The 26,878-nt window shown below is 32.1% G+C and overlaps 2 protein-coding genes across 2 annotated transcripts; one reads left to right on the top strand and one right to left on the bottom strand.

Moving 5' to 3' along the window:
• Positions 1-1,868: 1,868 nt before the first annotated feature.
• Positions 1,869-20,135, bottom strand: LOC143064616 (uncharacterized). The gene is made up of 8 exons (XM_076237561.1): positions 19,983-20,135; positions 12,641-12,823; positions 12,117-12,235; positions 9,656-9,791; positions 5,428-5,556; positions 4,580-4,654; positions 3,605-3,683; positions 1,869-2,464 (listed from the first exon to the last, which is right to left on the bottom strand). Exons 2-8 carry the CDS (start codon positions 12,684-12,686, stop codon positions 2,107-2,109), a joined length of 942 nt encoding a protein of 313 aa, XP_076093676.1. The 5' UTR covers positions 12,687-12,823; positions 19,983-20,135; the 3' UTR covers positions 1,869-2,106.
• Positions 20,136-25,788: 5,653 nt separating this feature from the next.
• LOC143062556 (uncharacterized) lies at positions 25,789-26,530 on the top strand. The gene is made up of 2 exons (XM_076234221.1): positions 25,789-26,040; positions 26,336-26,530. The coding sequence occupies exons 1-2, from the start codon at positions 25,789-25,791 to the stop codon at positions 26,528-26,530; spliced, it is 447 nt and encodes a 148-aa protein (XP_076090336.1).
• The last annotated feature ends 348 nt before the right edge of the window (positions 26,531-26,878 follow it).

The raw sequence follows: 26,878 nt of genomic DNA, 5'->3' as shown, positions 1-26,878 counted from the left end.
GATATTACTATTGATATTAAACAACTAATCTGGGCACATCACGTTCGAAGATATGACCCGAACATCATTATTTCAAACTTTCAAAACCACATCGAAATTATTTATTCAAATTCCCAAAACACTTAAAAAAAAATTACATCCAAACACGAGGATAAGAAAAGTCGTGCGAAATAACTGACCGCAATTCGTTTCTGATTATTTAATAAAAGAATCCCCAAAGTTATTCCGGATGAATGATCAATTTCCGTAATAAAATATTGTTGATTTTTGTTTTATAAATTATATATCCGAAAATATTTTTTTGTGAAGCAGCAAGGACTATTTGTAACAACTATAATAATAGTTTGTAGTTTAATGTATTCAGATAATTAAACAAATGTATTTTTTAGTTAATTTTACTGAATATTCTCCCTTGGAATTCAGTGGTAATTAAACAGGGAAACTTGTTGAAATTCTGTACACCAAGTTTAATTGTTAAACAGCAATATGTGGAATAAAAAATCAATTAGATTGTTAAAAAATAAATAAAAAAAGATATGACCGAACAATATACATTTTTATGTTCAAACATCATACTTGATCCGATATTTACATAATTTGTACCAATTTTCAGTATGTTCACGAAGGTTGAAATTAGCCATATGGTTTTAATGTTTTCTAAGCAGCCGTATTACCACAAATTTGACAGAAAATAGATGCGATATTACTTTTAATATAAAGTAACTTATTTGGGCATTTCCATGATTTATAACTGTTTAATATGAATAACTTTGACCGCACATCCCGATCTAGAAATGTGTTGTCTTTTATAAGTCTTGCATATAGAACATGTTGTATCCGAAGTTGCGCATAAAGTTTCCTTAAAGTTTATAGGTCCTAAAATGCACGAAATCATCGTATTTGACTAATCTATATAATGTGCTGACTTTTAAATCCTAAATGACCACTATTATGAGGAAAATTTGTTTTACTTTCAATTAAGGCGAATGATATATATCAAATTAAACACTAAAATGTGTGTTTTTATTTATTTATCATAAAGTCGATGAATGTTTCAAGTTATATTCATTGTTGTTTGCTGGTGACAAGCCAATACTAGCTGAATTTGCTGAGGTACAGTCGTCCGAGAAGCTGTAAAAGCTTTTTATATTTTACGTAAGTTAAGAAAATTATGTGTATACCAAGTATTTGATGCTATGAATGCACCACTTTAGTTTTATCTCGTTGAAGTATTGGCTATGATTATAATAATATAGTTGAATCTCTGGGTCTGGAATTTTATCAATATCCACATTTTGTTTTATAAATCAAACTTAATTGCATTGTATATTGGAAAGCAATATTTTTGCAAATATCTTGCTGCTACCAATAAAAAGAAAGAGATATCTGTTTTCATACGCATTTAGTTCGATGACACTTTTTGATAAAGACATGTGCACCAGTATAAAAATAAGACCACTGTGATAACTTTAATTTCGTTGTTATATTTATTATTTAAAATCAACTTATTAATTTCTTAGGCTTTTTTTTTTTTTTTTTTTATCTTTTCTACATATATAATCAAAAACTCCCTTTAATACTCGGCACTGTAATGCATTGATCTCATTTAGAAATCAAATTCACCATTTACATCAGGATTAGCTTAGGTTTCAAAAGAATTAAAACTAGTAACATTTTGAGCCGAAATTAGTGCAAGTTTCAGCGCCATTTACATAAAAACGTATCGCATCCACTAAAGTTCAATACCATATAAGATGTTGAAAGGTATAGCTACACATATATGAAATGAAAATGATATTGTTGTTCCGATTTACTTTCGAAACAAATGGAAATCAGTTTAATGAGTGATTGTAAAAATAAAGACAAAAAAACTTTCGAATAACATTTAATTGAAACATAACATTTTGATATTGTCATATATGTCTAATATGTTTTCTTATGCTTTAAATATTTAAAGCTAAATAGAAGATGGTTCTGTTGCCAAAACTGGTGCTTTAACGTTTCAAACTAAAATTCTTTCAAAGATTAGTTCGCTCAAATGTCCCCCGCCAATTTTTATAATAGACAAATCAGCTTTTCATTACGACAATTTGTTTCAATAATGGATTATTTTGTTTTCATTTCTACACTTGCGCATGTGTCATAATCATTAAGTTGATAGTTGTTGCTCTTGATTTGTTGAGGTGTAGGATCAAAATGTTGTTTTCCAAAGGCAGTAATATTATATTCCTCATTTCCAGCGTCTGCTATATCGTATAACATGAAATCATTGTTTTCTCTGAGAACCTTGTGTGAAGCATGGTCATAGACATTATTGTCAAATCTGTTGTCATCAGACCTATGGAGGTTTACTGGTTCTTGATCAGACCATGCGTCTTCATATGCAGTTCTTATACCAACTGTTGCGTCAATATGACGAGGGTTTCCAGAACCGTTTTCTTCTACACAAACACCTTTCTTATTTCTAAAAGTAACCAATAGTGGATGTACATATCATGAATATAATTTTTTAAATGCTTTTATGTCTTTTTTTTGTTATGTTAAATTACAGAATCTTATATAATGAGTTTCCTGAAGTAGATCATGATATATCCTTATTACCTATATTTTCTTAACAGTGTCAAAGGTTGGTTACACTTCATTTTATCGAAACGCATACAGTTGCATACTATGAATAAACCTAATATTATAGTCTACTTTTGCTCAATCCAGTGATAGGATTTGATCTGAGCGTCACTGATGAGTCTTATTTGGACGAAACGCGAGTCTGGCGTATTAAATTATAATCCGGGTACCTTTGATAACTATTTACACCACTGTCGATGCCACTGCTGGTGGACGTTTCGCCCCCAAGGGTATCACAAGACCAGTAGTCAGCACTTCAGTGTTGACAAGAATATCAATTATATGGTCATTTTTATAAATTTCCTGTTTACAAAACTTTGATTTTTTCGAAAAACTGAGGATTTTCTTACCCCTAGGAGTAGATTACCTTAGCCGTAATTGGCACGACTTTTTGGAATTTTGGGTCTTCAATGCTCTTCAACTTTGTATTTGTGTGGCTTTTTAACTGTTTTAATATAAGCTTCACTGGTGAGTCTTATGTAGACGAAACGCGCGTCTGGCGTATTAAATTATAATCTTGGTACCTTTGATAACTATTAACACCGCTGGGTCGATGCCACTGCTGGTGGACGTTTCGTCCCCGAGGGCATCACAAGCCCAGTAGTGAGCACTTTGGCGTTGACATGAATATCAATTATGTGATAATTTTTATCAATTTTCTGTTACAAAACTTAGAATTTTTTGAAAAACTAAGGATTTTCTTATCCCAGGAATAGATTACCTTAGCCGTAATTGGCACAACTTTTTGGAATTTTGGGTCCTCAACGCTCTTTATCTTTGTACTTGTTTGGCTTTACAACTATTTTGATCTGAGCGTCACTGATGAGTCTTATGTAGACGAAACGCGCGTCTGGCGCAATAAATTATAATCCTGGTACCTTTGATAACTATTATATGTTTATGTGGGTTTGCTGTTGAGGTTTTTGATTTTGTTAATATGAGAAAGAATATCTTTTTTTCTTACAGATCAAGTGATTACCTTAATTTGCAGTACACACATACTACAATACCAATAACGAATATAACTATAACTCCTACAACAACTCCAATTGTAAGCCCTGGAAATGAATAATTATAACAGTTTTAAAAGCGCATAGTTTTCTATGTTGTGTCATGTGTACTATTGTTTGTCTGTTTGTCTTTTCCATTTTTAGCCGTGGTGTTGTCAGTTTATTTTCGATTTATGAGTTTCACTGTTTCTCTGATATCTTTCGTCCTTTTTTAATCTAAATCCGCAGACAAATAAAAGGCTATATGTCATGTACCCTATCAATATAGTGTCGAAAAGATCTTGATTTCTGTTTTCAACAATTCTTTCAGAACAATGGATTATGTATTGGTCGGTTGATCATATATATACATATTTAATATTGCAGTTATTTTGTATAATTTTATTATGTTGTATTTTTTGTAACACGTCTTCTGATAAGCTTAACATTGTCCATCAGTTTGTGACCGTGTCATCATCAACTTTACTACATGATTACATGATGTGCACTACATTATGGATGTTATTTCTTCATAGACATAAACAAAACACTGTCATTCCTTTTAAACATATGTATTTTACTTTCACATTGTTCCATTTTTTTCTTGTTATGAAAAATATTGTTCCGTCAAACATTATTACTGCGACAGTGTCAAAACCTCTGCTGGTGGGCTGTTAGTCTCTCATGATATCACCAGCCCATTATCCAGGACTATGGATATTGTTATATCTAGATTTGCTGTTTTTAAAATTCGAAATCATTTTAATTAAGGAATTATATCCTTTGCGTATATCTCTAATTCCTTTCCCGAGTTTGGCTTAAATTTTAGGGAATTTCGGACTTCCACATATTTTTGGCATGGGTTTTACTGAAGAAACATTAATTTTCGAAACGCGCTTTAGAACAGTAAAATTTGTACCGATAATGTTATTTCAAGTTTGATTTATAGAATTGTTCAATATTACCATTCCAAATCTCATTTTCTGCAATCGACGTACTTTCTATAGTTCTGACTGTTGCATCATCTAATGAGGATACACCTGTGTTAAATAGAGACACAATTCACAAATTTTAACCTGTTTCATAGTAGGCTGTTAGTAGCTAATTTGAAAGAAATTATTTATAGATTGTTGTTTGACTGACTTGTAATAAGATAATTAAGTGAAATAAATTACTTACAATGTACGCATTTGAAAATTTCAACCAAAAAATCACTAATCGAACGGCAGAGTCAAAAGCTTAAATACATCGCACGAATGAATAATAACAGTCATATTTCTAACTTGGTACAGGTATTTTCATATAAAGACAATGGTGGATTAAACCTTGTTGTATTGCTAGCTACACCTCTCACTTTTACGACATTGTTTTTCCAATGACTGTGTTCTTATTTAATTAATGCAATGATTCCTGCGGAGACATACTCAATTTGATTGAATGAACCTGGATGCTTTATAGCTTTATAAGATATGAAAGACGAATCAGGACATTAAGGGCTCTGTCGGTCACATTTTTTTAGTGTTGTTAAATCTACCTTTCTGTTCTGTGGAAAAGTTTGTCTCGTATACTTATTTCGTGTTGATAAGGTATTTTCTGTTTCAGATCACCTATTCTGTAGAATGTTCTAGAATGATGCATGTAATGTATGGATGTCAAGGTAGATACTTTATAGAAGGGGCATTTTTATTTAAAATCAGTATGAATCAAGCCAATTTATGCACTTTTTACATTAAGAGGATTGTAAGTTACCCTCCAAAATTAAGGAGATTAAGTAAATGTTACAGTAAATAATTATGAAGTAAAAATTAATTACCCTTGACAGAATATTCACAGAAGAAAAATAATTCCCGTGTTTCACTATCATCTTTAAGTCTTACGCCATTTTCGCTAAAGCGGAAAGTCTGTCGATAAAAATCGTTTACATCATTCCTCATTCTGTCAACTGTAAAATAATTATCTTTATTTAAAAACATAAAACAAATAATTTTCAAAACAGTAATAATTCTATCAGCAAAGAAAGTCAAAGGCATATAATCTAACACATTATATGATTTTCTTGTATGTATATGTGTGTGTTAAGTTGTCGTTTAAGTGGTGTTTTAGGGGTGATGTGTATGATTGAAATTTTCTTTTTATCATTACATGTTTTGACCAAGAATGGTATCATACTTGATGTTATCTTAACATTGTACATTTGTAATGTTATAATAAGCCACATGTAATATATGTCTATCTACACCATTGATATCACAATATTCATTGGAATAAAGGATATATTTATATAATCATTGAGAGGCTGATATTTATACGAACTATATATTTTTGTTTCTTCAGTAATGGATATTATTATATATTTGAAATGAAATAAACATCAAAATAAATACTATTGTTTAAAAAAGTCTAGCGCTTTCATGGAAACACTTTTGCTTGATAAGTCCCGTGAAAGATTAAAGCGCTGGACGTTCGTGTTTATTTTTATGTTAAAGTTTTATTCTATTTCAAATATGTACATCTTAGAAATTAATTATTCATCGACAACTTGTTAATAAACCGTTTCGACATTAGTCAACGTTCTTTCAAACGAGGGTGCTTCATTTTTTAAAGAAAATATTCTGAACACAATAAATGAATTATATAAATACGCATAAAAAGTATACAAAACAACACCAATATTACAAGAAAGCAAATCTAAATATAAATGTTTCTTCATCAGTATGAACATAATGATGTAAAATGAATGATCATATCAATCTAATTTTATTAACTCTAAATGAAAATTTACCGCAATACAATCTGCTTGTATAATTCATAAATTTAAAAAAGTTGACGCATATTTTAAAAAGTATTTACAACAATCACTGCATGGATATGCACGAAAAAGGAAAAGATATTGCAAATATAAGCTGGTGCGATACTAAAACTTCACAGGTGACAACAGTTTACTGATTACAACGGAGACTACGTAGATATACAATCCCAATGAATAGAACTGTCCTACTTGCACTGTTAAAATTCTAAAATTTCAATGTTGACGAAGGTTAAGGTACCACTGCAGAAAGTTTCGTATTTATACATTAGCTGTTCGATTTTATAAAAAAAAAACCGAGTGTCTTTAGGTATGGAACTTTTCTTATGACACATCGGATGGGAATATCACCAAATATAAAGATTACTAGAACACACCCGCGAAATCGCGGGCATATATACAGCTTGTGAACTGTTGCAGGATGATTTTTTGTAAAAGATATTATGTATGGAGAATTACATAGAAGGTATACCTCCCTTTTTCCAAAGTCCGATATTTGTTTCCTTTCTGTTAAATTCAATTAGATTCGTGTTTCTGGCCCTACGACCACAATTATTCCTCTTCTTTGCTACGCTACAATGCTTCTTTTGGTAAAAGTCAAATCAAATTAAAAATTTGCACCGTTTCAAACATGAAATAAATGTAACTGCTTATATATCTATTAGTCTAAAAAATATGCTTCTATGACAATTCATCAGTGCTATTTTTTTTGAGAGCCTTATTAACATGCCAATTGTAGGATTTGAATCATGTATAAATGACTAATACCGACTAATGCTAATTTGAGGGGTTGTCGATCGGAGGGGTCCTGATCCCGAAATCCCGGGCTTAAAACCATGAAACTGAGATGCAGAATTTAAAGAAATTCATATCCCGAAATCGAAAAATATATTCCCGGATCCCGTAAGGATCCATCCTCAAATACCGAGCTTGAAAACACCCGATCCCGACGCCCCGAATAAGGTCCTGCCTCCCTCTAATCTCTACCTTACTTTCATTTTTGCCAAATCACTATTTTCCCTTTTAACAATAAATTTTTATGCCCCAATTATGGGCATTATGTTTTCTAGTCTGTGCATCCGTGCGTTCGTTTGTTCGGTCGTCCGTCCGTCTGTCTGTCCCACTTCAGGTAAAAGTTTTTGGTCGAGGTAGTTTTAGATGAAGTTGAGCATGTTTTACTTATTTTAATATATAAAACATGATAATATAGGCTATGCCTGTGTCGTTATTTGCGTGACGATAAGTGATTGAATGACAATAAAACATGATAATATGGGCTATGCCTGTGTCGTTCTTTACGTGACGATAAGTGAATGACAAAAATGATTGTGTTTATTTTCACACGGCCTGGGTCGTTGCTTACACTTGGGACAACATATAACGATCAGGCAATGTTAAAATGGTTTGCATGAATCTTAAATAAAACATGATAATATAGACTATGCCTGTGTGGTTATTTACGTGACAAATAAAACATGATAATATAGACTATGCCTGTGTGGTTATTTACGTGACAAATAAAACATGATAATTTAGGCTATGCCTGTATCGTTATTTACGTGACGATAAGTGTGAAAATGGCTTGCACTTGGGACAACATATAACGATTCAGGCAATGTGAAAATGGCTTGCATGAATCTTAAATAAAACATGATAATATAGACTATGCCTGTGTCGTTATTTAAGTGACAAATAAAACATGATAATTAGGCTATGCCTGTGTCGTTATTTACGTGACGATAAGTGAATGACAAAAATGATTGTGTTATTTTCACACAGCCTGGGTCGTTGCTTACACTTGGGACAACATTCTTATATAACGATTCAGGCAATGAATCTTAAATAAAACATGATAATATAGGGTACATGTATGTCATGTGTAATGTAAAAACTTCTGGAAATATAAACGGAAGAGGAAGTTGTCTATGAATAAAAGCCGGAGTGATGACGGACATATATCCGGACTTCATTTTTTCCGTTTTTCTCCCAAAATAACCGAAACTGAATAATCATAAGAATGGATGACAAATGCGACTATGCATGGTATCTATAGGACATATAGTCACAATGATCAATTTATTGTGGAAGGAGGAGAAGCGACACCAAAAATGAGGTCTTCTCGTTTAATAGTATAGATTTTTATTTATTATCGGTATCATATAGATAAACAGGATAGCTCTAGTCTGATGAAGAATGTTAAATAGCAATCTATTGCGTGGATTCGTGTAAAATATTAAATCACAGCAAAAATTCTTAACAACGAGAAAAATTTAAAACGGAAAGGCCCTAATCAAATAACAAAATCAAAAGTTCAAACACATCAGACGAATTGATAACAATTGTTTTATGCCTTGTTTGGTACAGGCATATTCTTATGCAGTATATGTTAAATAAAACAAGAATTTTGATAACACAAATGTCCATGGCAAAGCAACATTCTTCGCCTGTATGTATATGTACAGTGTATTGGAATAATTATTTTTCACCAAAAAGTATTTCCTGAAGTTAAATGCGGATTTTTACAAACAAGGTTAAGAAGATGTAAAATGGTATAAAACTTAATTGTTTATTTTATGATAATTTTGTCTTCAGTTTTTTTACTCCTGGTGTACTGAGACTGATAATTATTTACGATTTAACGTTTCCTTTAGATGCGGTGTGTAGCAAATTACCTGACAACAAATAAACTTGAATGTGTCTAATTCATAAAATCACATAACGCTTCGTTAAAAGCTTAAAATCAAATAAACAATTGAGCATAAAATTATGATAATTATCCACGATTGTTGACATATTCTTTGTATCTTGGAACCACATTTTGAGGTTCTTATATATCTTACATAAAACTGTTATTAAGCGATGGTGTTTGAATTTTTGGTCCTCTATGCTCTTCAAATTCGTACTTTATTTGGCCTTTTTAACATTTATTTAATTTGAGCGTCACTAATGAGTCTCTTGTAGACGAAACGCGTGTCTAGCGTTAATATGAACAAACTTTCAATCCTGGTATATATGATGAGTTAATTGATATTTATACTTGTCGAATTGGTACTTTGACAAATTTCGAGATAGCGCTAATATTCATACACAGCATAGCGAAACATCAACTATGCACGCAAACCGGGCTCGCTCCACTTGGTGTTCTTGCAATTCCCTCGAATTTTTACCTTTTTTGGTATTTAGAATGGAATGAAGAAAATAGATCATCGAAAAACAACTGTTGTATCTTATCTACCTTTTTGGAGTAGACGCACTTTGTTTTGGTTTCCACACTTTTCAATCTTGTTTCCAGGACACTCTACCTCACAGTCACTTAACACCTGTTTATTTTCAGTTTCATTGTGATTTTTGAAACAGAAGCAATGGGTAATCTATAAGTACGAAAAAAAAAAAAATGAAATCAACACTTGATAAATTTCATGCGTCCGACACGAAAGTTTGACATTTTTTCATACATGACATTATGTACATATTTACTTTATAATTATTTGAGCCAAGTATTTAACGAAATCCATATTTGGGCAATATCAGGTCCCTTTAAGTGTGTAGGTCGGTCGAGTAACGTACTTATACCATTTAGATGGAGATTTTTATTAAAAAAAATATAATACCGTAAAAAAAATATGAATGTGACTGTCTGATAAGTATAATCATCTTGAACGACTGAAAAAAAGGTGGTATACAAGGTATTACATCTACACGTCAAAATAAACGACGTTCTCGAGTGCGATAGGAAGACTTAAATAGTTCCAAGATCTGATCTAATCAAATAGTTGAAAATTTGAACGTACTGCTTCCACGCTATAAAGCAGGTGACACCAAGAAAAGCTCGGTGTCAGAATAAGTCCATATTGCTAAGACACGTGATTCTGTTTAAGACTATTTCAAATAACATTATCTTTTTAAAAAAAAACGTTTGTCAGCAATTAAATCCTAGAATGTGTTGGTTATGTTGGATCGGATAAACCCATTTTTGATCGAGTTTATTTATAGTTTCTATGCAATTTGGTGTTAAAAGTGGAGTTTTAAATCAAATTAGTAAAAATGATTTTGAGCATTATAATTTGGTAATTCCCTCCATGACAATTCGGGCAAGATGGATCAGGAAAACAAACGTTTTGAGAAATAAATGTCCTTAGATTTAAGAAAATATGCATATTTTCGTTATGCCACTTATCCCACTTAAAATACACCTCAGGCTTAGTCGAGATGGGTGGGAAAAGAATAATAACACTGAAAAATGAACAAGGCAGCCACCAAGAATAAACATTTTTATGCCTGGACCAGCTCACAAGATATTATTTCTATATAGATAAAACAATGATTTGCATATACTTTTAATATATAACATTGAATCAAGCAGACAGAAAAATCGTCGTATTCAATTGCACGTGTTTGTCTGTCTATTTATTTAAACGCCTAAACATAAATTAAGAAAATAACATAAACGGTACCAATTTTTCTGCACCAGATGCACATATCAACAGTCATTCTCTTCATTGAAGCTCTAAGCAAAAATATTTGAAAATCCAAAGCTTATAAAAATTATGAAGAGCTTTAAACAAAAAAGGATCCAAAAAGATAGCTAAAGCCGGACAAGTAATAGTCATTTGTAGCTGACATTAACTTGGAAGAGACACAAAACGAAGAAAACCTCACTTTTTAGATAACTCAACCATATGTGGTTCATGTGGGCCCTACCGGAGACCAGAGGGGTTTCTTCTCCAGAAACATTTTATCCCGACTTGTATAATTTACACCGATGCTTAACCGTATATTTGTTAAAATTCGATTGTTAAATGAAAAGAACGGATAGCATTTTGATTGACAATATAAACCATACATGATTTATAAGGGTTGTTTTTACTTGAAACCCCACTTGTAACCACAATTTTGCTATCTTCGTTCAAAGTGAGTAGACAAGTGAGTAGATTTTACAAATATCAAAGTTACTGTTTTTCATATTCCTATGTGCTAATATGGACCAGCAGGTTACGATTAACAGTTTCGTGCATTCTTATTATCAGGCTCCTTGATACAGTTGTCAAAATGGACGAGTATAAGACGGGCGACATTTTTAATCAAGTGTTGATTTGGTACAAGAGACTAAAGATAAAGGCAATATTATAACTCAAAGTATTGTGGCTATTTCACATATACCAAACGAAAATGATTTCATTTTATTTGTACATATTTGTGTTATAAACATAGTAAGATTTCATCTGTATTACTACATTATTTTACAAATGTTTATTCACAAATTCCTATGAGAGAAATCGTGATGTTCTTGCTACAAATTTGTGTACCATACTTATATATACTTTATGTGCGCTCTTTTATCGGATTGTTGTCTCGTTCACAAGTTTCAAATTTCCATTCTCAATTTTATTAGAAATAAGTTCAAATATATTTTATTTTGTAAAAACAGATAATGTTCAGATGCCTGATATGATGAAGATCTTTAAAGGCAAACGTGTTGTGTTATATTCGTATTTTGTATCATTAATGCATTGATGGACACGATAACATTGTTATCTAAACTCGTGGTTTCTTTTTCAAGAATCATTGTACCTATATAACAATAATGTCCAGCGGTGATCGTGTTTTTTATTAGTGAATTGGTCCATCAATCTAATAACTGCTATTTAGCGAGTATAATAGTTTTATTATTTCGTTATTTATAAAATCCTGTTTACCGTCATGCCAATGTATAGATACTGGTTATCCCTGCAATACGATGCACAGACATATGAGCTTACATTTGCTGTCTCTCGCTTTAAGGAATTACTACTGACGGAATCAAAATTAAAACAACCTGAAATGAAAAATGACAGAAGCAATATTAAACTATTGTATGCGACTTGACTTTGTTTGAGCTTTTTTTTTTTATTCTTTTGTGTTATTTCCAAACGGTGCCGAGTTTTAATGCACAAATGTATAATTGAATAATAAAGACACAATTAAATCAGTCCAATTTTATTTAAATTGGAGTTAATGAATCTAATTATCATTGTACTATGGCACTTTTTTAATTGTTTACCTACATATTACCGAAAATGCTATACAAACTATGTCACAATCAATATTGTTTTACTTGTATCGTAATATTCTAATAACACTAAACAAACGGTGTTTTTTTTCTTCATTTTTTTTTTTATTTCTTTGTCAAAATTGTTTGGTCTTGCCGAAAGAATGAAAACTGTAATAATTTATTATTTACCAAAGTTCTTAAACCAAGGCTTTCCTACCCATGCTGAGCCAGACATTCCTTCATTTCTAGCAGCGTTAACGACTTCCTTTCCGTACGGGAGTAAACGTCCTGGTAACTGGTCACAATAATCAACAGCACAATCGTAAGTTTAAACACCGTCAATCCCAGAAAAATATATTTTAACCTGGCATTCTGCATGAAGAAAATATGTTTTGAGTAAATATGCATTTCTCGTATGAAGATAATAAAGATATCCTATTTTTCAACAAAACATATATTTTTATTAGGAGGAATTCACAGATTAAAAATATTACTCGCTAAATTTTATGAATACGAATTGGTTGATTTAGACGATTTGTCTGTCTCTAACTTAACAAATGACATTTTTACCACATCTAAGATTGTAATTTACCATCTACGTCGTCTAATTTGCCAACTTAATATTCCACAATATGTTTTGCCGAGTGTGAAATCACATTGCTATACGAGGTGTCTCGGTATTTATACATCCAACATTCATGTATCTAGTTATGATTTTTTTTTTATTGTAAGTCTGGTTGATATTGTGTAATGTCTAACCGTTTGTGGTTTGAATTCTGTATTTTCGGTACATTTCACATATGTCTTATTTGTCAGTACAGTCGAGTTCCTAGTGATTCGTCCCAGTGTTTTTGTTTTAAATGTTGTATGTTTTCAAGAGTGTTAACTGTTTGGTCTTGCATGATTTTGCCTTATTTTACAGTTATTTTATTTTTATTTTCTATACTATGAAAAAGTTAAGACAACTAATAAGATATTTGATTTATATAGTTTGTACCTTTAAACATCTATATGCACTTGATTGTTTTATACTCAATTTTGATTTAGAAGAAAAACCGACATGGTTAGAATATACAAACAATAAAACCATTACAAACACAATTCAAGTTCAATATCCGGCACTGTCTAGTATAAAATACATAAAATAACACCATAAACACACAATAATCATTATATATTCATGTACGTCAATTTTTTTTCTATTTTTAGAATTTACCTGTGATAATATAAACGTCACAAAAATACGTCAGTTATTGTGGCGTTGGTACATTCGTTTGACACACAGTTTAAAATTCATTTGTGTTGTCCTGGTGTATTGTCGTAAATTCATTGGAGTTGTTTGTTGTTATTCTTTGGTTTTCATTTTATAATGTACTATTATATTATTTATTTATGTATGTCTCTGTCCTGAGTGTTCTTTGCGTTTATTAAGCATTCTAAGTTAAACTGTTATATTTTACAAAAAAATAGTCACTATTACATACATAAACAAAACATGTGAGTCGTTACTTATAGAAGCAAACAGCATATCCGCTAATTTAAAATGATATGTCGAAAAAAATGAAATTGGACCATTCAGATGAAAAACTATAAATTTATACTGATCAGAGGTGTAATCCCCCAACCATTTTTAATTGACATTTTACTTCAACAGACTATAAACTGGCAAACATTCACAATTTAGCGTATAACTATCATATTGTTATTGTTTTTGTAAGATAGTGACTTATTTTTGTAAACATTGCTGTTTAACTTAGAATCATCGTACTTCATTGCGAAGAAGGGGATTATCGTACATATACAAAAATATTTGATTATTAATCTGAATGTTCAAAATATTCATATTCATCATGTCTTGGGCTATATAGCTAGAGGCTCTAAAGATCATGTGTCGCTCACCTTTAAATGTGCAAGTTAGAAAGTTATCTGATGTATATAAACCCACTATACTACATTAGATTTACCTCTGCATTGTAAGGTTTGATATGAAAAACAAAATACTCTGTTCACACTCTAGCTCTCTTTTGTGAGCAGAGGGCAATAAACCAGTGACTTAACTCATCAGATGGATACAAATGGAAATACTACACAGAGTGGACGTGGCCGGGTACTTGTATATCCCAACAACAAAAAGACATTAGGCACAGATCCGAGAACACTTGCAATTATTGACAACTAATTTTAAAAATCATGCATCTAAGACTAAATTATCAATCAGTACAAATCCAACATTCAATTGATTTAGTGTAAAGATGTCAAAAACAGTCAAAGAAAATTTTGCAATGCCAAGATACAGGTAAAGAAAGATTGTAGATCCATGAATGTGCAAATGTATATAACAGTAATATTTAGTTTGCTTTTGATTTACTGATAACAAAATCAATATAAATACCAATAAAAAACAATATTCAATGATCTTATCACAGTGTTGAATTGGTAACCTTTTAGAATAAGTTTATTTAAAGGATCGTTTCTAAATTTCCGGGCACAGTAAAAATGAGGATGTGCTATCTCGTTCGAAATTAGTTTTAGGTTTAGGTACAACCAAACTTTAAAACCAAATATTTATATCTATGGAAGAATTTAGTAAAGGTTTTAAGTAAGTTGTGGTAACGAGTCCCTGGCTTTGTAATACATAGATTACGTTCGTTAAAAAACAAGTCACAACAGACACGGGCATAGCGAACGAGTTGTGAAATATAAACACCGTATGATGGTGCTATAGGAACATCACCATCCAAAAAGGGATATTAACAATAGGGAACGAACAATCGCCCCTTTTGTCGTAAATTTAAGTGTAAAGTTTGGGTAAATTTTGGCAGTATATTTAGGCAGTATATTTAGAAAATTCTTGATTATTTAACGAAAAACATCATCAAGATAACGGTAAGTTTTTATCAATTAAATGCAATTTAGACGGGTCTTTACTGAGTTTGGTGATTCATAACAGTACAAAAACAATTCTGCAATTAGTGCTCATTGGAATACCTACAAACTGTCGAATTTGTTTTGTTGAAACGTACATAAATATTATGAAGGAGAAAATTAACAGCTTCAATCGTCTCATCACACGTCCAGTAAGTATATCTAATATATTTACCTTTCTCGTTAGAGAAGAAGGCTTTAAATGAGTTGCAGCAATTATATTTACATTCCGATTTACCAAACGGCCATTCAATTTTAAAAATAGGAAAACGTTTGTTTGATAAGATTATGTGGAAGTGTAGTGTAAAGAGTAGAAAGGTCAAAACTGTCAATAGAATCAAAACGACCATTGAAAGCACGTAATTCATCTAAAACATCCAAAGATTTTTTTACACTCCAATAAATTGTTAATTTCACTATTTTCATATATCTTATTACAATAGTTTATGATAAAATCTTTGGTAGTAGTTAAGGAACTTGTTAAAAGCAATGAAAGATAAGTTGAAGAACACTTACTAGAGGTCGAGATAAAACGATATTTTACGGTTTTTTTTTTTTTAGGATAGGTCGAACGGACGCCGAACGGATGAAAAAAAAATCTTTATCCGTTGGGATTCCGTTGTTGTACTGACCATATACAATAGACTCGTTACGAGTGGCTTACGGCAACACACATGGTATGTAACGTACGAGAAATGGAAACTTTCCAGACAGAACGGAAACGTACAGGACAGAACGGATGTCGAAAGCAAATCCAACGGATGTATCTGCATAAAACGGACACCTAACGGAAGCGTACCGGATAAAACGGATGAACAAGATAAGCGGAAATTGAAGACGGCGTTATTAATACATTTAAATCACATAAACGTGACCTTAAAATAATTAAAAAGTTTCCGTGTAACTGGTTTTAGTTTATGGTCTAGAAGGTTTATATTTGCAACATTTAAGTTCAGTCTGGCCTAAATAACAGCTGCTTGATAGTGAAGACGTGCTCTTACTCCACAATCCATCACAAATAATAAGCAGTCATGACATTCAAGAAATCTGACATACATTGTACCAATACGACATTCCGTTCGTGTCCGTTTCACATTCGTTCATTATCCGTTTTATCCGTTATACGTCCGTTATGCGTCCAGTAGAAGTCCGTTGGTGAATTGTCTGGTCTACATGACCTCCAACGTAAGTATAACGGACAAGTAACGGATACAAAACGGAAACAAAACGGACGAGTTCCGTTTAAAAAAGGACGACTGCCGAACGTCAAACGTACATTTCATCCGTTGGACGTCCGTTCAAAGTTTTGAACATGCTCAACGGTCATGAAACGGACATGTACGTACGTCTAATGGATATGAACGGACATGAAACGGACATGTACGTACGTCTAATGGATATGAACGGACATGAAACGGACATGTACGTACGTCTAATGGATATGAACGGACTTCTAACGGACATAAACGGATTGAAAAAAAGTCATCCGTTCGACATCCTTTCGAGCTATCCGGTAAGGTGTGACCGAGGTTTAATTTTAAGGTATCCAATAAATAGTAGGGACCTTCAAATGTTCAGAAGAAGCCGTAAGCTGTTATGTGGTTTAATATATAGTGTAGGAAGATGTGGTGTAAGTGCCAATGAGACAACTCTAATATGTTTGGTACTATATGACTCTCTGTGGGGCGCATGAACTTGAATGTAGATGAATTTCAAATTATGCATGTTTTAAACAAGATATACGTATTCAACATTTTAAAGAACATTTTACTCTTAACAATAACCACAATAAACCTATTTCTCGTATCAAACATACTGTGGATTCATTAATATTCGTTGGATACCAATTTTCGTGGATTCCGTGGGTACAAGGGAACCACGAATTTAAATGTTTAACGAAATACAAATTTTCAAAAGGAATGTATGCAGACTTGCCCAAACCACGAAGTTATATATCCACGAATATACATGTTTTCCTCAATCCACGAAAATTGGTACCCACGAAAATAAATGAATTCACAGTAAACTAAAAGAACTAGCCAAGGAATTTGCTTTTGTCCCAACCGATAAAGCAGCTAATAATATTATTATTGTTTGACGTAAATTTTACATTGAGGTTCTACAAAAAGAAATCACCAATTCACCAACATTCCAACTGACTTCATTTTCAGAAAACGACATCTGTTACAAACATAAACTTTTAGTTACCGCTTTACAAGCAGAACCAAAAACAATGAAAGTCCCAACTATGTATTGGCTTCCGAAACTACACAAAACACCTTACAAATATAGATTTATTTCGTCTTCAAGCCATTGTTCCACTACTAAATTATCTATTCTTCTTACCAGTACACTTGGTACAATCAAAAACCTGATAATAAATTGTTCAAATAAGGCCTTCGAAAATAGTGGAATTAATTACTTTTGGAGTGTCAAAAACTCGTTGGAAGTACTTGATAAATTGCATGCTTATATTGGTGATTTTGAATCTGTTCAAAGTTTTATTTTTCTACCCTATATACCACATTGCCTCACATTCTCATTAAGAAAAAATTCACACACCTAATTGAATGGGCATTTTAAAAGTCAGAATGTGAATATATATGTTCAAACTCTTTTCGGTCATTTTTTAGTAGCAATAAACAAAACAAAACTATGTCAATTGGACATGCTTTAATACTATATCAGCCCTTGAATTTTTACTAGATAACATTTTTGTTCGCTTTGGAGATTCCGTATATCGTCAGGTTATCGAAATTCCAATGGTGACTAACTGTGCACCACTTATTGCGGAACTGCTTTTGTATTGCTATGAGTTTCAATTTATGACAAAAAATCAGCAAAGACCCATTGAAACAACATCTGATACACAAATTTAATAATACTTTTAGATATTTGGATGATATTTTAGCTCTCAATAATGACGACTTCAGTATGTATACTAAAGAAATTTATCCTGTTGAACTTACTTTAGTATACATACTGAAGTCGTCATTATTGAGAGCTAAAATAAATAAAGCTAATACTAACAATGACCACTGCCCTTTCCTCGATCTTGATATATATATATATATATATATATATATATATATATATATATATATATATATATATATATATATATATATATATATATATATATATATATATATATATATATATATATATATATATCATTAACGGAAAGCTTAAAACTAAAATTTATGATAAAAGAGATGATTTCTCATTTCCTATCGTTAATTATCCATTTTTAGATGGTGATGTTCCCTTGTCACCATCTTACGGTGTTTATATATCTCAACTTGTACGATTCGCTCGTGTATGTAACAATGTTTTAGATTTTAACGAGAGAAATTTGTGTATTACTGAAAAATTATTACACCAGGGTTTTCGATATCACAAACTAGTCAAAACATTTACTAAATTTTATCATCGGTATAAGGACATCATTCGTAAATATAGCTCAACATGCAGACTTCTTATACGTTCAGGTATTTCACACATTTTATGGAAATATTCTTTATAAAGCACAAAAATGTCAGTATTCACCTCAGAAGCTAACAAAACCTTTAAATAGACTTATGAAGAAGGCATATATTTACGATACTGTTGTCAGGTCATTAACGATTGCATATTTTGGCGTTAATATTGATTCACTTATAGGGTCTTTGCATCGGAACTAAACACATTCATTATTAATAAACCAGTTGTTGGCATGACACGGGTTATGTTCTTCTCATATATGTTATGATGGTATTATACCCTTCACGGGGAGGATTGTGCCTGATATTCATATGATGAAGACATAACTTTTCAATCAGTTTAATTGAGGTCCGGAGCTGGCATGTCAGTTAACTGCTAGTAGTCTGATGTTATTTATGTATTATTGTCATTTTGTTTATTTTCTTTGGTTACATCTTCTGACATCAGACTCGGACTTCGCTTGAACTGAATTTTAATGTGCGTATTGTTATGCGTTTACTTTTCTGCATTGGTATAGGGGGAGGGTTGAGATCTCACAAGCATGTTTAACCCCGCCGCATTTTTGCGCCTGTCCCAAGTCAGGAGCCTCTGGCCTTTGTTAGTCTTGTATTATTTTAACTTTTAGTTTCTTGTGTACAACTTGGAGTTAAGTATGGTGTTCATTATCACTGAACCAGTATATATTTGTTTAGGGGCCAGCTGAAGGACGCCTCCGGGTGCGAGAATTTCTTGTTGCATTGAAGACCTGTTGATGACCTTCTGCTGTTGTCTGCTCTATGGTCGGGTTGTTGTCTCTTTGACACATTCCCCATTTCCATTCTCAATTTTATTTAAAGTTATAATAACAGAAATATTCTCTACGTCTTTATAATCAAATGTATATGCAGTCTGAAGGATTTCAATCAGAAGTTTCACCCTGTGTATAGAATTTTTTTTCTGGATATGCTTTATTGAAATTTTTCAAGATATGATATAGCATAGACTATGAGACCGTATAAGTAGTATCGATGACGGCCCGCTGTTAGAATCATATCAATTAACAAGAATCTACTTGAGTCAAAAAAGTAAACTTACACAAAACAAAAAATATGAATACGATGAATAAGGCAACACAGTCACTTACCGTTAGACATCCAATATAAAACAAAACTACAGAACAAAACGTTATCCATGATGTGTGGTATTTAAAAAAGAAACTATTCCCTAACACTAAAATGTCCATTTACAATGTATTTTCGTAGTCCATGTAATACTTCCTAGTTCTCATATATGATGCATTTTACATATAAAGTACCTACAAGTGGTATTTTAAAAAAGTGAACACATTCAAGTGGTATTTTGAAACAGTGATTACACTACACAGTGATATTAATATATTTTCTATTCCAAAAGCAATATAGCGATTAGGTATCAAGTATAATTAATATTCTCTAATTCTTCGTCAATTTATCCCTTTCTGCACCCATTGTATAAGAAAAATTAATCAACGTGTGGTTCGTTTGATCTCAGTACTTCATTGGTTAAAATGGGATTATGACGTCGAATTTTCTTGCTTTCCTCTGAATTTCCTATTGTGACGGCATGAAAAAAGGCGACCATGCCTGATGACGTCATATAGAAAGAACACATCTTTTTGCAGATCATTCGAAAAGAAGGAATAAGTTTGCCTGCATAATGTTAGAAAATCATCAGAGAAACAGATTCCACCACCAAATCTCGTGTATTACGATATTTATCCACTCTCGACAGTTAAATTTTAAATATTTAAAACGCTCGGACAAGCCTCGCGTTTTAAATTTGAAAATTTAACTGTCTCGAGTGGATAAATATCGTATTACACTCGATGCAGTGGTAGAATCTATATTTCTCTAATTCTATGGAAATTTATCCCTTTTCGAACAGATTGTATAAAAAAAAATTAATCAACGTGTGGTTTCTGGTGATCTCAAAAGATCATTGGATGATTTTAAGGTTCATGACCTTTTTAGCTAACTGGATGAATCAAAATATGCTAACAGGTGTTAATGAAATTGACAACTTCGTGCAATGTAAAAGGCACTCGAAGGGGATTTTCGGTTAACAATTAAAAAAGAAAATGTATTTTTAATCATTAGAGAAACAGATTCTTACATAGTTACTCGTGGATTATCGGATTTATCCAATCGAGATAGTTAAATTATCAATTTTAAAGTCCGAGCCGCCTCGGCGAGGACTTTAAAATTTATAATTTAACTATCTCGATTTGATAAATTCGATAATCCACTGGTATTAATGTAAGAATCTATATTTATATTAAATAAGGTAGGCATCGCATTATACAAAAGAGTAATTCATACAATTCAAAATAAATATAGGAGCATGATATAAATTAATTTATCATATACTTAGCATTGATATGATAGCTTTTGCATATGTGTAATGAGCGGAAGTACACAAGCCATAATTTCCCACCCGGGCTGATAACCCATATAAGGGGCATCTCGTACACCAAAATCCATAATAGTGCCTCTCGTTCAAGTTACTTCCGGTATTTTCAGTATTGGTTCTTTACTTTTCCATTGTGACGTCAGATATTTTTTATGACGACGTTAAAATTTACGGGACTTTTTGTGGGGATAGTTAAGTATTTGGTAACAAATGCCATTGCTATCAATTATGAATCATTTTATAGTACAACAAACATGGAGTTATATTGATCGTAAAACTCTTCCAAATTTTCAACGTTTCAAAATGCCTCTATAGGACATAGTAACATAAATAAATATGGAGGTAGTGATGTATTGTTTGGCAATTATAGTGTATTTGTTGGATTCATTATTTATTTTTTATATAGTTTTTGACTGTTTTAGTTATTTTATTTGTTAATTTGCCATACACAAAACAAATGTCGGAAGTATATGATAAAGCGATTAATACATGGCCTTTTCCATATCGGCCCGGGTATCACCCCTCGACCCATATCAGCACCTCGACTTCGTCTCGGGATGATAGCCGGCCCGATATGGAAAAGGCCATGTATTAATCTCTATATGATTTAACAATTTTGAAGTATGCTATACACATTCAACAATTATGAATTTTTTTCGGCAATACATAAATACGTTCTAAAATTATTAAGTTCTCTCATACCGGTATTCCGAAAATAAGTAAAATGACAAAAATACCAAACGCCGAAGAAAATTCAAAACGGACTTTTTATTAAATGCCAAAATCAAAAGCTCAAAACACATCAAACGAATTGATAACAACTGCCATATTCCTGACTTGGTACAGACATTTTCTTATGTAGGTGTTTAACTGTTGGTGATTTTCTCCATTAATAAGGTTTAATATGCTTCATACGAATATTTTCATATCTAATACATTCCAAAATGAAACGCTATTAATTCTGAACAGAATTACAGTTTGTTTTATATATCATTTCATTCTGGTATCACCTAAGTTGAACAAAGGTATACAGAAAAACATATTAATTAACATTACATTTCGTTGTACATTTGTTGAGGGATCATTAAATGTTATATTACAACGGTGTGATCAGTATGGCCATTGCACAAACAAGTGTCTGAGCAGAAATTTGATGAATCAGGGTTATGTAAACGAACGTCATGTACTTTTTTTCTAAAAATAGGTTCATCAGAAGATACCAAGACCTTGTCCAGAAATATTTCGTATAAACATCACAGAAAACACATGATGGTCTTGAAGAATAAATTCTAGTTACTGACGTTGTTTATAATCTGATTCACGTGGGTTTTTTTTTGTTTTTTTTAACCTTTACTGTTCAGTTCATTAATAAGTAATATATTTTTGGCGTGAATTCATTGCTTAAGCCATATTTCATAATTTCATAATGAATCTCTTATGACCAATTCAATTTGTTTTTACTTTTTTACTTTTTCCAGCAGTTCTGTATAACAAGTTTGTAGGATACAATTGTCAGTTTTTTAATAATTTACACCAACATTTCATCATTTTACAGTATCAATGTATATACAATGGGACTTTACCTAATTCATAATAGACCATGTAATTTGATGTACTTTTTTTACATTCCAAAATCCTTTTTAAAAATATAAGTGAAGAGTTTGAACCTCAAACGATTAACGATATCCCCATACCATAATTCACTTTATCTTACCTCCTATACATTTCTAGGAATATGATAGGTTAAAAGCGTGCTCGTGGAAACCATGTGTATTTAATATTAGGTTAGTTGGGAGGCGGGGCTTATTTCATACACGGTTAATAGTGGAGTTACGTCCCTTTATATTCCATATAAGGTAATAAGGAGGCGGGGCTTATTTCATACGCGGTTAATAGTGGTGTTACGTCCCTTTAGAAAAACAAAACAGTACTGAGAAAAAATCTTAAAGGTGTCAACAGACGAAGAAAGTGATGATGAGTGAAATGAATTGAAAAAACACATTTAAATCTAACAAGTCATTGTTGGCATCTGTTTTTGTAGGATCAAAGGAAGTAGTTTCTTAATCATGGTAATGCTAACTGTATTGAAGACTTGCTCATTTTGATAGGTCACTAGTCTAAATTTTACACGTTAAGATAGTCGGTAAGATAAATTCGTTACATAGTGTGCTAGTGACGTAATACGGTATATATGGGGTCAGTAAATTCCATATGGGGATTCAAGCTTCGCTCTTACTCCATATGGAATTTACTGACCCCATATATATCGTATGAGGTCACTAGCACACTATGTAACTAATAATGTGTGAGACTATGTATCATACGTATCTCTGTATTAAAGTAGCATCTTGAAATTTACGAAATAAACTGAAAACGCTTTTTTTTCCATATATCTGAAGACTTTCAACTGGTGATGTTCTCAATGAATACCAAGGCTGCTTACATTTTGGATGTAACGGGTCTTCTGATTGGCTGACGTTATTTTTATATCAGCCCATAGATATAATTTAGTCATTTGACCCTGACGTCATCAACGTTTTTTCATGGTTTTCTACGGTTTAAAATGGAATTTAGAATTAAATTATAAGAAATGACTGTTATATTTTTTCTGTCTATTCGAAATAACATAAAAAATGTGGTGCACACTGTTAAATAACCCGCTACGCGCATCATTCAGTGTGCACCAAATTTTTTATGTTATTTCTTCATAGACAGAAAAAAATATTAACATAATGAAAATATACCATAAAAAAAATCTATAACCATGCCTGGAGTTGGCTTATGTGACACATATTTACTAAATATTTTTCTTGCATATGAACATAACTGTTACATTAAAGTTTCTTATTGCTACAAAGATTCACATCGTTTGTTTTTTTCTCTCCAGTAAATAGTATAAGTAAAACATTGTTTTCGACTCAGCAATAAAACTTAGAAAATCATCTTATTGCACGATTTCTCTTGTAACTACAGGCAACAGTAGTAGTTCAAAAGTCATAAATCGATTGAGAGAAAAACGCAAGTTACATACTAAAAACACATCAACTAGAAGATAAAAAACAACGGAACAGAAACACTTAAACGTCAACATACATAAAAACGGACTATTTGATCAATTCGGAAAGTCCATAATCACATGGCAAAATCAAATAACAAAACGCATCAAAAACGAATGGACAAGAACTGTCATATTCCTGACTTGGTACAGGCATTTTCAAATGTAGAAAATGGTGGATTAAACCTGGTTCTATAGCGCTAACCCTCTCACTTTGATGACAGTCTCGTCAAATTCCGTTATATTTACATTGATGCGTAAACCAAACAGACACAATAAACAAAACAGTCAAAATATGGGTACATCAGCCATCATTGTATAACGATTTTAAAAGAGACAATTTAATAGAACACAAAAACATCTATCTACAAACACATTCATTGATTTGTGTGTCTGACGTCAGAATTTTATTTTTTTTTGTGTGTTTTTTTTTTTCATAGACTCATAGATCAAAATCAACTGACAACGCCAGTAAATGGTATTACAATTACTAAGGGTTCCATTAATTTATCCTCAAGAACTAGAAATTGGAGAAAAAACAGACACGGCTTCTTCTGACTAATTTTTAGACGTATACTTAGAAATTGACATATTAAGCAGTACCAGTACTATTACAAACGAGAAGATTTTAATTTTGAAATTATCAATTTCCCCAACTTCACCTGCATATGAGATATATATTTTCCAACTCGTTCAGTATTCAAATAAACGTCACCAGTGTATTGGCAGAAAATTAATGAACCAGGGGTATATCAAAGAGCATCGTCCTATTTCTATAAAGAGTTTTTCGGAAAATACATGTTTTTTCTTAAAATGTCCTGTACAAAGTCAGCAACATGGCCGTTCATATCAGAGTTCGTTTCTATGTGTGTTGGCGTTTTTGTTGCACTTCGGTGTTCCTGATGTTCCTTTATTTTCTTCTTATAGTCGATGCGTTTCTCTCGATTTTGGTTTTACCCCAGATTTTTTTTGTTTCAATCGATTCATGACTTTTGAACACCAGTATACTACCGTTGTATTTATTTAAGTGTTTGGTAATATCTATTTGACGTGGCTTGGTACTTATATACTAGTATCTCGTCATATCATATCTTATCATGTTAATAGTACTTAAGAATATCACACAATGACAATTGCTGTACAAATATTTTTGATATGTTTACCTATTATGTCGGTTTGCAGTATAATTAACATGATCAAATTATTTTATTACAACTATAGATGCTGTGTCCTACACAATGGAACCCAATCCACCTGGTTCAATGTACAATCTGGAGTAAGACAAGGATGCATCATCTCTCCCCTTCTTTTCCTTATTGTCATCGACTGGTGGATGAGAAGAACACCTGGGAATAGAACAACTGAAATAAGATGGTTGATGAACACAATCTTAGAAGACCTCGATTTTGCAGACGACATATGCTTATTATCAACGAATCGAACAAACATGCAGAATAAAACATCAAGACTACATGAGACTGCTCTATCTGTAGGTTTAAAGATAGACATACAGAAGACAAAGATAATAAGCCTAAATGATAAAAATATAAAACAAACAATAACACTAAAAGGAAATAACATAGATGAAGTTGAAAATTTTACCTATCTTGGCACCAATATCAGCCAGGACAACGGAACTAGCAAAGATATAATGGCAAGAATCAACAAAGCCAGAACTTCTTTCTGCAGACTACGAACAGTATGAAAAACAATATCCAGGTCCACAAAAATCAAGATCTATAATAGCAATGTGAAATCAGTTTTGCTATATGGTGCAGAGCCATGGATGGTTATCAAATCTGACTTCAACAAGCTATCATCATTCCATAATACGTGTCTTTGTAAAATTTGCAAGATCTTCTAGCCAAAAACCATCAGTAATAAAGACCTTTACAATCTAACTATACAAAGAGCCATCAGAGCAGAAATTAAAGAAAGGCAATGGAATGGATAGGCCATGTTCTAAGAAAAGACAAAGATGACATTATACAAAGATAGCTCTTCGTTGGACACCAGCAGAGGGGAAAAGAAAGAGATGGAGACCGAAAGAGACATGGCGACGCACAATAGAGAGTGAACTGAGAATCATAGGAATGACATGGGGAGAAGCAGAAAGAAAGGCACCAGACAGGCAACAGTGGAGGGCTTTGGTAGTGGCCTCATGTGCAAGTGCGCACGAAGAGGATTAAGGAATGACCTTTGATAACTATTTGTTCTGTTCACACATTTTTGTCAGTATAATTGAATGTTATATCCGACTGTCATACAAGTGAGAGGTTTAACTAGCTATAAAACTAGGTTTAATCCATCCTTGTCTACAAACGAAAATGTCTGTACAAAGTCATGCAGGATTAAGAGAGTTGTCATGATCCATTCGTCTGATGTGTGTGAGCATTTAATGTTGCCATTTGTTTTGAGGACTTTCTGTTTTGAATTTTCCGCGGAGTACTGTATTTTTTGATATTTTACTTTTTATATGTGCCGACTTGAATACTCATGGAATCAGAATAAACTGCTTCATAAATGTTCATAAATGA

This window comes from Mytilus galloprovincialis, chromosome 2 (genome assembly GCF_965363235.1).
Source record: "Mytilus galloprovincialis chromosome 2, xbMytGall1.hap1.1, whole genome shotgun sequence".
In the NCBI taxonomy this organism is placed as follows: Eukaryota; Metazoa; Mollusca; class Bivalvia; order Mytilida; family Mytilidae; genus Mytilus; species Mytilus galloprovincialis.
The sequence above is the reverse complement of the archived record's forward strand: the minus strand, read 5'-3'. Positions and strand labels throughout refer to the sequence as shown.

What these genes read in the sequence shown, in the direction of transcription:
- LOC143064616 (XM_076237561.1), bottom strand. Translation starts at nt 12,686, where the DNA reads ATGTCTGGCTCAGCATGGGTAGGAAAGCCTTGGTTTAAGAACTTTG. An exon ending in ATCTATACATTGGCATGACG is followed by an intron (nt 9,792 to 12,116) that starts GTAAACAGGATT and finishes TCGTACTTATAG; the next exon opens with ATTACCCATTGCTTCTGTTT. An exon ending in CTGTGAATATTCTGTCAAGG is followed by an intron (nt 4,655 to 5,427) that starts GTAATTAATTTT and finishes TATTTAACACAG; the next exon opens with GTGTATCCTCATTAGATGAT.
- LOC143062556 (XM_076234221.1), top strand. Translation starts at nt 25,789, where the DNA reads ATGCAGAATAAAACATCAAGACTACATGAGACTGCTCTATCTGTAGGT. An exon ending in CTTTCTGCAGACTACGAACA is followed by an intron (nt 26,041 to 26,335) that starts GTATGAAAAACA and finishes CATTATACAAAG; the next exon opens with ATAGCTCTTCGTTGGACACC.